This window comes from Ictalurus punctatus, chromosome 18, assembly GCF_001660625.3.
Source record: "Ictalurus punctatus breed USDA103 chromosome 18, Coco_2.0, whole genome shotgun sequence".
NCBI classification, from domain to species: Eukaryota; Metazoa; Chordata; class Actinopteri; order Siluriformes; family Ictaluridae; genus Ictalurus; species Ictalurus punctatus.
The window spans coordinates 17,583,899-17,595,985 of record NC_030433.2 but is presented as its reverse complement, the minus strand read 5'-3'; the positions used below and the strand labels follow the sequence as shown (position 1 = coordinate 17,595,985).

Here is a 12,087-nt window from a genome sequence, read left to right as displayed (position 1 = left end):
CAGAAATACGCTTTACAATTTACAACACATATATCCTCTATTACTCTTGTTTGTTTCTGAATGTCTGTCTAACTGCATGTGCGCAAAAACACATCATGCAACAACTCTCCTTTAAAACTAAAGCATTTAACCCAGTTTCCATTTAAAGGTAGAATTTATTTTGTTTCTAGAGCTACTATGAACGTATCATTTTTTAAAACACATTAGAAATACTGCCATTTGCAATATTGTCAATGAATCTGGCTAGTTTATTAATTTCTGTAAAGTTTTACAGCCAACATAGAGTAGAGCTTATTAGCTCCAGCCCTTTTCCTCAGAGGTGTGAATCAGGACTGGCTTTTTGATATTTTCACTGCAAATATAAAGAATTACAAACAACTCCATTAAACCATTATTTTATCCAAGAGATAAATAAGGGTTATCTTTGACTAGATAGAAAATGGAAGATGAGAGCGCAGTGAAGCAAGATATACAACTCATATAGCTTGTAACCATTTAAGCCTTTAAAGGCTGATTGCCTAAATTTATTTCCTTTAATGAGGCTAAAACTGTACAATTAACTGTATAGTAATAGAAAAATGATTGTCCTTCTTGCTGTGCTCATAAATTTACATAAACCTTGCAGCATCTGCAACATGTTAAGAATGGGAAAAAAAGAGGGATCATTAAAATTGCATTTTGTTTTGTATTTAGTTCTGTCCTGAATAAAATATTTCATAACTATAAGCTGTTTATGAGATGTTTACATATAGTCCACAAGACACAATACTAACTGAATTTACACAAATGAACCAGTTCAAAAGTTTACATAAGCTTGATTTCTGAATACTGTGTCGTTACCTGGATGATCAACGACTGTTTCTACATTTTGTGATAGTTGTTCATGAGTCCCCGATTTGTTCTTTTGTTCTTCAGAAAAATCCTCCTCTGTCTTTGCTTTTCCAGCATCTTTGGCACATTTGATGCCTTTCCAATAGCAGCTATATGATGTTGAGATCCATCTTTTCACACTGAGGCCAACTCAGGAATTCATACACAACTATTATAAAAGTTGCAAACATTCACTGATGCTCAAGAAGACAAAATGATACATTAAGAGCCAGGGGGTGTAAATTTTGAACAGGATGATCGATGTAAATTATTATTTTGTCTTCTTGGAAACATGTAAATATCTTATTTAGCTTCTGAAGCACAGACCTAAATAATAAAAAAAGATGTTTAAACAGAATAATAAATTACACTAATCACCCTGTGCAAAAGTTTACACACCCCTGGCTCTTAATGGATCGTGTTGACTTCTTGAGCATCAGTGAATGTTTACACCTTTTGTAATAGTTGTGTATGAGTTGGTTCCTTTGTATGAAGGGTTCATTTGTGTAGATTCAGTTAGCATTGTCTTGTGGACTATATGTAAACATCTGTAATGTGAAATAGCTTATTCAGGACAGTACTAAATAAAAACAAAAACAAATGCAATTTTAATTATTACTCATTTAAAACATTTATTTATTTATTTTTACATTTTGCAGATTCTGCAAGGGGTATGCAAATGTATGAGCACAACTGTACATGTTTTAAATGCAATACTCTTTTTATTTCGAAGAACTGAGCATTGGTCCCAACCCTTAATTTACTCCTGGGCAATTTAGGGAAATTACTAAAAGACCGTTGATCTAAAATTGGCTTTTAAATTATCCCCTCACACAGAAAAAAAAATTAATCAGCACCAGAAAAATCATCTCATATCTTTCTCACAAACGCAGTGACTTACCGTCGAGAGCGGGGGTCTTCTCTCAGCATTAAATTCACAAACAAATAAACAAACAAGCAATCAAATCAATCAAGACAGTTTCAATAAGAAACTTTATTTTTAACGTTTTATTTTCTTTCATTATTCATCGTACACAACATAGTTTTCGTCCCAACTACATCATATTAGAACTTGTGTTTGATTTGATTTACACACCATGTCTTCATGACTTGAATAAAACTCTTTTCTCTGAGAGTATCATGAATTCATAAACAACTACTAGAATTCAAGGTTTCAATTAAGTTTCAGGATCTGTTGCTTTATCTTGTTTTTGTAATTCACCCGGTCCTGCGTGTTTGTGCGTTATCGATACAGTAATAGAGATGTTAAAATATTGCCACATTAACAGAAGAAATAATTGATAGTCATAGGAACAGAGCAAAGGCACTAGTGTGCTTTGTCTGGAGTGAAAGTTTTATATAATAAATAAAGGCTACCAGCGTTTCAAGCCCGAAAGTTTTTACAGGTCACCAGAGAGGAAACCATTGTTTCTGCTGTTTATAACTCAGGAAGTGGAGATCACCTTTCAAAAAAAGATCCGTGTATGCGGTTGAAATTTATACATAGATGACACAGATACGATGGCTAATTCATACAGCATTACAACCTGCTTGAGATCATTTGGCACGCAAATAAGACAGATTGAATCTTTTTCTTAGGAAAACCTTGCACTTCTTCATTCTCTACCACAACATCCTCCAACATTTTTTAAAGAAATTCTCAGACCATGGCGAGAGGCAAAAAGCATCACAATCTCAGGAGAGACCTCTTGAAATTATGACGTACACAGACTTTTCCCCCAACGGTCCTTCCTAAAGTCAAACAGATCCATAATAAAGTACTACTTTGGGTTGAGAGATTATTCCAGGCCCTAACAAAATGAAATGCACTATAATGAGAGATAGGGGAAGAAAAAAGATAGGGGACAAATAAAATAAAATTTTTAAAAAAGTACAGTCCCGAGTGTGTAACGTTTGAGAGAGACCTCCTTTGATCTGAGAGTTCTGCATTTTAGGCTGACAGCACCTCAAAGCAGCATAGTGACTGGTTTCTCCAGAAACTTGCGGAACTCAGCCAGCCACTGTGCACCGACCGCGCCGTCCACCACCCGGTGATCACAGCTGAGAGTCACAGACATCATGCTGGCCACGTCAAACCTACAAAACACAGCATTTATATACGCAGAAACACTGTATTCGAATATTCATTAAACCATAACTATATTATATACATATGATTTCTAATAAATTTGCTAAATGTTCTAAAAACGGTTTTGCTTTGTCATTATGGATTATTATGTGTAGATCACTGGCCAAAAAGTCAATGATATCCAACTGAACTTAATTCTAGAACAGAAAATAAAGTAAAGGAGTCTGAATACTTTCTTAACCCACTGAATGTGTCAAGTGATGCACCATTACGGTGTCAGTTTCCTTTATAAACCACTCTAACTAGAGAGGAAACTTATTTAACCACACTGCATCCCTTCAGTCAGCGCGGGACGAGAACCCACACCTGATTCCTCTGACACATTGAGCCAACCTCTGCATATTTTCAAACTGCTGCTTGTGCTGTGTCACAAGGCAGCGTAACACACTCAAAGGAAAACGTGCTCACAGACGCCCAGGACTGGTTAGTGTCACTCTGACTCACGGGATAAAGAGTGTATGCCACCACACTCAGGCAAATGCTTTTCTGTTGTATCACTTGTGAACCTACAAAGCACGCTGTATTTTTAAAAACATTTTCCACAAAATCTGCCCCACCCCCAAAATCAGAATCAAAAATCTGTTTCTAGATGACACGTATTCATGTAACTTTACATGTTCATCCCTATTCATATTTAAAAGCTTGTTACGTAGGAATGTCCTAGAAAGTTGATAATTCTTGGATTTACATTTGATTTCATACTGAAAAATGAGCACAAAAAAAGAGAGAGATATTTTCATGATTAAACTATAATGAAATGATTTTCCAGACTGTTCCGTACAAGTTTTTCTCAAGTGTCATTAAAGAAAATGATTTTGAACTCTAATATTTTAACATGATCCATAGATGACATTTTTGTTTGTTATTAAAAAAGCAAAAAGACTATATGTATTAAATTTCTGATTGTAATAACTATTATTTAAATGACCCTATTCACCCACACAGCTTAAGACCTTTCTGCTGATTAACTTGAGTTGACACTGGTGAATTTTTGTCTCACCCTTTCTCGTTGTCCGCAGGCAGCAGCCTCTTTTCTGAGCCTCCCACTGCCAGGATACAGGCCTGAGGAGGATTAATGATGGCAGAGAAGTTCTTGATACCATACATGCCCAGATTGGAGACTGTGAAGGTACCACCCTAAAAGACAGAACAAAACAATGTCACGGTCTGGCTTTAATGTTTCACACTTGTGTTTTACGCCCTGAGAGTTTGGTACGTTTGTGAAGTGTGAAAGCTGTTTTTCGAGCCTGGCAGCCAGTCCAGAAAACCGATTCCTAGTCCTTTGAAAACAGCGATCTGGGGCTCGCTTCAACCGAACCACAATGTGGTACACGTCAGGTGTGGAAGCTATCCTCTCTCGGTACTGTATGCGGAGTAAAGCGATTGGTTCAACTTGTCACGTTACTTCCCGTTTCAAGTTTCGTGACAGCGGGGAAAGGGTTATTAAGGGTCGTTGTGTATAAAACAGTCTTTCATAGGACTGGAGGTATGCAATTATCTCATATTGCATGCGAGTGCTTGCAATGATAGCATGCATGGCTAGAAAAATTTTCTTAACTGAGAACGCATCCTTGTTTGCATGGTATTCCTGCATGATGGCACGCCATGCATCCCAAAAGAGCTGTTCTTCTCAGGAAAATACTCAAATGCAGCAAATAGACAAACTTAGGAACTTTGGTGTGCAAACTTGCCTTATGGACCTGCGGATAGGAAGCGAGTTCACGGCTCGGAAGGACTTCTACTACGTGTAATTATGAGCCTTTCACCCCAGACAAGCCCAGAATTGATCCTGGGTCCAGACTCAAATATTTGGGCCAAGTGTAAAACCACTCTAAAATATACTTCTGAAGATCTATCCTGTCCTTACTCTTCAGATGTCTGGTGACGGTGTACAAATAAAACGTTCAAAGTGTTTAACAGTTTATGTTCTACTCACCTGGAATTCATGCGGCTGCAGCTTGCCGTCACGTGCCTTAGCAGCCAGTGCAGCTATATCTTTACTGATAGCAGCTAAGCCTTTAATATGAGCGTTGAATACAATAGGAGTGATCAGGCCGTTGGGTGTGCTGACTGCAACGTTAACATCCACCACATGATTTCTGTAAGCAAAGCAAAAGTGTGAAAATTAATAATTATATCTATTTTTCTACAGTCTTTAGTAATGATTATTTATACAGCACTGCTGCCCTCTTGTGGTGAAGAGCATAAGTGACTCCAGAGGCGCCGGTAAATGCCTTGCATTAATTAAACACATACTTTCATGGATCTAGTTATAACTGGAACGCCGTTATATGAACAGATATTAAGGATATAATCTGTACACAACTTGTACAGTGTTGTTTGCATCAGGCCGGCATTACAGACAAAGTCTCCAGCCACAGGATTATCAAAATAACACAAAAACGCTGCTTGGCATGATTACACCCTATTATAATAAATAAGAGTTCTTAAAACTACAGACCTTCCCGAACCAAATTATGTTTCTCTTAAGTTCTAGCGTTTGAAATAATGCTTAGGGAGAAAAGCGCAGTTAAAAAGATTTAATTTCATTTCAAGACAGCAACACTGACCGTCTATAAGAAACTATTGTATTGATTTAATTTGCATTTAGTTTAACGTGTAATAAATAAAATATGACCACAAAAACTATTTTTTGTCTATTTTTGGTTCTCTTAAAGCAAAGGTTTTAAAGTGTGTTACCAGCTTAAAAAATAAATAAATAAATAAATAATATCTGTCTTTTCTTTTTTTGGTAGGGGCAGGGCGGGGGGTTAAATTCAGCCTCAACAGGAACTGATGAATGCCACACGACAGAAAAGAGAAAATAAGAGATGCATATAAATCCCAGATGTAAACCCATGAGCAAGACTGGATGACTCGTTAGCCAGATATTTCCATCCAGACACAACACTCATGTAGAACTGGTAGCTGTGGTTCTTCAGCATGCCTGGTCTTGCATCATAATTATAAGTCTTTTCGAGGAGTTTACCTCTTTTGTGTGGGATTCAATGCCATGTCACAAAACTGGTCAAGATCACGTGCCCTGATGTAAGCTTGTGTGAACAATACTGTAACTACGTGACGAGCGAATTGTGAGGTTACTCACTGTCGGATAACTGTGTCCATCCAGGAGGAGTTGGCCTCTGGAACCTTTAAACATGCCAGTGCTGACGCCTTGAGGATGAAGTCGTTCACTGACAGTTTAATGTTGTCTGCTTTCACCTCCTGATCATGCGATGATATGAGAGAGAGAGAGAGAGAGAGAGAGAGAGAGAGAGAGAGAGAGAGAGAGAGAGAGAGAGAGAGAGAGAGAGAGAGAGGGTGGGTGAAATTTATAATCTTCCCACTTCCAGAAAAACATTATGTACATGACAAATCTCAAAAGTGTCATAAAAATTCAGCATCTCACCTCGTTGAGCTCTTTCCTGAGGTCCAGAACTTGGTCCATGTTGATATCCACAGACAAGTAGTAGTGAGGAATAGTCTGCTTCGACTGCATCAGCCTCTGAGCAATCACCTTATTAGCAAAATCAAACCAGGGGGAGGTAGGAAAAGAAGTGTTGGTGTGTTTATTATAACAGTGTGGTACACATACATATATACACATATAAGGCCATAGAGATAATAATAAAATATGTGTTTATATTCACTTTAAGGAGAATATTTACTCTGTATGACACAAGGTTCTTTTCAGTACGTCACAAACAACATGCAGTAACATCCTGAAAGACTCCCAGAGGTACTGGTGCCTAGTTACAGTTGCTAAACATTTAGTTGCTTAGATGAGTGGTTCAGTAGATAGTACTTTTTTTCCCATTTTTAACTGAGATTATTAATGTATTATTAAGCTTACTAAATAATATCATACATTTTCATTTCACTGTCTCATACTCTGTTATCAGTTCCAGTTCCTGACCAGTGTGTATTACCTTCTCATCAATATGCATGAAGCTTGTGTATATGAGACACTAGTCTCAGCAGCACATAAATGCCGTGAGCATGATCATAGCGGAGGAGTATACTGTACTGGAGGAGACTCACTCTGCGGATGTTGCTGAGGGGGATATCGGTGAAGGTGCCGGTGGGTGCAGGTGCCACAGCTGGAGCACGAGCGGGCGTGGGTACTGCAGGCGCTGTCGGAGCAATTGGAGGCTGGCACCATAAGAGAAAGAAAGATCACTACTATAATATTTGATTAGTCAACACTTCATTTCAGATAATGGATCTATATATATTTTTTGCCTTCTTGAAGGTGGTACCACTTTTTTTTTAAACCACTAATCGCTTATTTAATTCCCCCAACTATAAAGATAAAGTTACACAACTGAGTGCAAGTTGCATATTAGGAAATGCCACGCTAAAAATGTTAATCAATGTGAAGATTGGGAGGCAAACGTTCTGGGATGTTAATGCATTTTATATATCAAATTGAAAAAAAAACTATCACTTTTCCTCAAAGCAAACAAAATGCAGAAGAATGCGTCTTACCCTACTCTCACCCTAGCAAGCGATAATTTGCTCACTTGTAGTTTGGCTTGTGGATATTCCCTGTCTGGCGTTTGTTCTAGTTTCTGATGACAAACAGTTGTAGTAGTAGCCAAACTGGGTTATTTGATTTACATGTGCAGATTTCCACTAGCTTCATTGGCAGATCAGCGAATCAAACTGTCTGAACTAGCTACATCCACTCAGCATAGGCACCAACTACTCCTGCTACTTCTTTCCACACTTTACTGTTCTTCATAACGTCTTTGTCGTATATGACAAGACGAGAAGAAACAACGGTTCTAAGTTTCTTCTCCTGTTTTTCAGTCCTTCCAGGATTTTGCGATCGGAGAAATTAATGCAAAATCAAAGAAACTCTGCGATATTCGCAGGAGCTTGCAATTTTCCAAAATTACCACAGAATTGGGCCAAAATGTGTCGTGTAACGTCAACACAACACGCATTCAGCCAAAGCCCCTTTCGATTTGCATGCGTTGATCGTGAGTTCAGCTAAAAAGGTCTCATTTTTCAACAAACATCACTGTGAAAGACCGTGCAAAACAATTTCGTGTGATTGCAATTTTGCTAGTTCAAGTAGTTTTCCACATTTTTTCACAGATTTGCAAGTTAAATTGCAAATTTTGAATGGAAAAAAACAGGCGCAGCAAAATCGAGCATTTTTGGCCACAACAATCACAAAAAACTGTGAAATCCTATACAGACTTAATATTTGCACATCAAACAGTAAATGGGAATTGATTTCAGATAGGATGTAAAGCTGCGAGTGGGAAACTGAAGAAATGGCTCTGTGTCTGACACGTTCATAGAAAATGAATTGTTGCTTGTCACTAGGTTGCTTGCCAGTGTGAACGTATGGCGATACTCCATACTGTAGCGTGAAACTCTATTATTCTTCTTCATTTTAGAGAGAAAAGTACAGTTAATTCCAAAAAACACTTCACTCACAGGAGCTGCCTTGGCTGGGACAAAGTTCTCAATGTCTTTCTTGGTTACTCGACCGTCTGGTCCAGAGCCTGCACACATGAGAGAGACAAGTGTCTTTAAACCTCTTGGAGGAGCTTGTGTCAGGAAAACTCATCCTTGTACAGTAATGGCAGCATTTCTGTCACAAACTCTGTGCTAACACTGTAGTGAAACCATGCACTCACCAGTGACCTGTGAAAGGTCAATGCCCTTCTCAGCGGCTAGTTTCTTGGCCAGAGGGCTCGCGAACACTCGGCCCTTCCTAGCGGCAGCAGCAGGAGCAGGAGCAGGAGAAGCTGGGGCCGCTGGGGCAGACGGAGCGGGAGGAGCTGCCACCTGAATAGACACTCAAGGTTAGACGTGCACCATCTTGTACTGGCACGGTACACACGATTCAGAATGAAGTATTTCTTTAATTCACCGTGTTGCTTTGAGGCTAACTGCGGTTTTAACTCAACGGTTAGAGCAGTTACAAAAACAATAATAGGATTCTTTATTTTTCCTGAAAACAGTCCTTTGTTAGTTCCAAGTAGTCCAGTATACCATCACCCTAATGACACGCCTGACTTTATACAAACAAAATCCTTCTGCTATATATATTTAGTTTAGCTGACCATAATGAAAATATAATACTGATATCGTGATAAATTACATCACAATGCCAAACCTTAGAAAAGTGCATCATCATGATATCCTTTTGTAACTTTTACATTTTTAAAAATAGCAGTTACAGTTGAGGTCATAAGTTTACATACGCCTTACAGAATCTGCAATACGTGAATAATTTTTAATAAAAAAAAATACACATAACCATTGCAAAAGGTGCAAACATTCACTGATGCTCAAGAAGATAAAAACACACTACATTAAGAGCCAGGGGGATGTAAACTTATGAACAGGATGGGTAGTGATGATTTTTTTTTTCATTTAGTACTGCCCTTCTGAAACTACATAAGATATTTACATGCTTCCCCAGAAGACAAAATAATATTTTACACCGATCATATCACTGTTCAAAAGTTTACACCCCCCTGGATCTTAATGTATTGGGTTGCCTCCTTGAGCATCAGTGAATGTTTGCACCTTTTGTAATAGTTGTGTATGAATCCCCGAGTTGTCCTCAGTGTGAAAAGATGGATCTCAACATCATATAGCCACTGTTGGAAAGGGGTCAAATATGCAGAAGATGCAGGAAAAGCAAAGAATGTGCAGGACCTGGAGGATTTTTCTGAAGGACAGTGGGCAGTTTAACTGCTCAGTACAAACAAGAGACTCATGAATAACTATCACAAAACAAACACATCTAGGTCACAACACACAGTGTTAAGAAATCGAGCGCATGTAAACTTTTGAACTGGTTCATTTGTGTAAATTCAGTTAGTATTGTGTCGTTTGGACTGTATGAAAACATCTGTTATGTGAAATAGCTTATTCAGTGCAGGACTAAATAAAAAAAACAAATGAAATTGATCCCTCTGATTATTATTTTCTTTTTAATTATTAACATTTTGCAGATTCTGCAAGGCACAAGACATCAACTGTACATTGCAAGCAGTTGATTTTACTGTACAATTTTGTACAGAATCTTTAAATTTTCAACATCTTCCCTCCTTTCCATTAAATTATATTGTAGACATTAAACAGAAGTGTCACTAAAGTCAAGTTTTCACAGAGTCTTTAATATTATACAGCTGTTTGGCTGGCAGTTTGCCATAAACTTTTTTTTAATCAGTCATTTTAAATGATGGAACAATAGTCCAGAAAGCAGAATATACATACATATATATACATATATATACATGCATATATATAAACATATATATACACATGTGTATGTATATATATATATATATATATATATATATATATATATATATATATATATATATATACATGCATATATATAAACATATATATACACATGTGTATGTATATATATATATATATATATATATATATATATATATATATATATATATATATATATATATATATATATATATATATATACACACACACACACACACACACACACACACACACATATACACACACATATACACACACATATACACACACATATACACACACATATACACACACACACACACACTCTTTGAAAATGATCCAGGTGTCAGAGTGGGCAGGAACAGGATTAAAAAAAAAAAAACTAATTAAAAACCATGTCCAATGCACAACTCTACTGCATCGCAACCTGTGAGAAAATCTCACAGAGAAGTTCTACTGGATATTTGCTAGACAAGGACAATGATGACTGTGAGTGAACAAACAACAACAAAAGTCCACAAAAGCATCCTCAATACCAGCTCAGACCCAGCACTTCCAACACAGCAAACGATGACATCACCTTTCACTCTTAGTGAAGCTGCAGTAAGAACGACCTTGACACGCTGTTAGCCAAAAGCAGCCAAAAATAATAAAAAGCAATGGGTTACACCACACCACCCTGCGCTGCTGTAAGCTTAAAAATGTTGCAACTCAGTCAGGTGAGATCTTCCGATATGTACTGAAAACAGACCCAGTATTGCTTCACATGCTGCATAACTGTCTACTGTTCCTAAAAATTCCGAAAAGGAAATCCTGAAAGCAGTTTGTTTCAATCAGGAACTGGCTCACTGACTGCCTTGAGGTTCTACATGCCTGGAATCTGGCAGTAAATCAGGAAAAGCATTTGCAAGAACATAAAGACAGTGAGTAACTAGAAAAGATTAAATAAATGTTACTTACCGGTGCGGGAGCTGGAGGCGGGCTAGTAGCCACGCCGGTCTCCACGTAGTCAGCGAATGCCTGAATGTCAGACTCTTTCTCTACCATGATGCACAGAGGGGTACCTAGGGGGACATCTCTGGTTCCCTCAAGCACCATGATCTTAGCCAAGTAGCCCTCTTCCTGAACCTCAAATCCTGAAAAAAACAACAACCCAGATTTCTTCAAACTAACAGGCATATTCTGCGATTTTACCTTGTCCAAGGGATCCCTTCAAGACTTTTCCAACTTCCCAAGACATCAGAAGCAGGTATTAAATGTTGTCTATTGTTAAGATTGTGTGTGTTGGGAAGTGCAAAAACGTGGACCGTTTGAGGAAAACTCTAAGCATGACAGTTTCCTGATTCCCTGCTCCACATTCACAAATACCTTCCCTTACACCTGCCTCTCACGCTCTCTAGTAAAGACACTGTTTAAAAGCCATACAAATGTCCTTGAACTCAGCCTTGGAGATCCGGGTTACTAGACATCAGTACATGAAATGACTGACAGCTTACCAATTGTAGCCTTATCGGTCTCAATTTCAGCAAGCAAGTCGCCTTCGTTCAATTTTTCTCCCACTTTCTTCTCCCAGCGTTGCACCGTGCCCATCGTCATAGTGGGGGAAAGAGCTGGCAGAAGAATCTACACAATCGATGATAACAGAGGAACATCAAACACCTCGTAGTTCACCACACATGATAATCATTACAAATCCAATGCTCCTCGCGTACCTGAGTAATCACCTTCGTATAGTACTTGCTTGAATAGCAAATAACAGCACTATTGCTCAATAATACAGTGGCCAATGTACTTTATCTCCATTAGCTGGA

General features: G+C 38.0%; 1 protein-coding gene across 1 annotated transcript in view; it reads right to left on the bottom strand.

Annotated features, from left to right (window-relative positions):
* Positions 1-1,845: 1,845 nt before the first annotated feature.
* dlat (dihydrolipoamide S-acetyltransferase (E2 component of pyruvate dehydrogenase complex)) overlaps positions 1,846-12,087 on the bottom strand; it is a 14,435-nt gene continuing 4,193 nt past the window's right edge. The window contains exons 5-14 of the mRNA XM_017493054.3: positions 11,773-11,899; positions 11,237-11,412; positions 8,674-8,824; positions 8,471-8,538; positions 7,061-7,171; positions 6,429-6,536; positions 6,126-6,244; positions 4,956-5,118; positions 4,020-4,156; positions 1,846-2,967 (exon numbers count right to left, since the gene is read on the bottom strand). Of these exons, the coding sequence (XP_017348543.1) occupies positions 2,838-2,967; positions 4,020-4,156; positions 4,956-5,118; positions 6,126-6,244; positions 6,429-6,536; positions 7,061-7,171; positions 8,471-8,538; positions 8,674-8,824; positions 11,237-11,412; positions 11,773-11,899 (1,290 nt within the window). The 3' untranslated portion in view covers positions 1,846-2,837. The remainder of the gene's footprint in view (positions 2,968-4,019; positions 4,157-4,955; positions 5,119-6,125; positions 6,245-6,428; positions 6,537-7,060; positions 7,172-8,470; positions 8,539-8,673; positions 8,825-11,236; positions 11,413-11,772; positions 11,900-12,087) is intronic.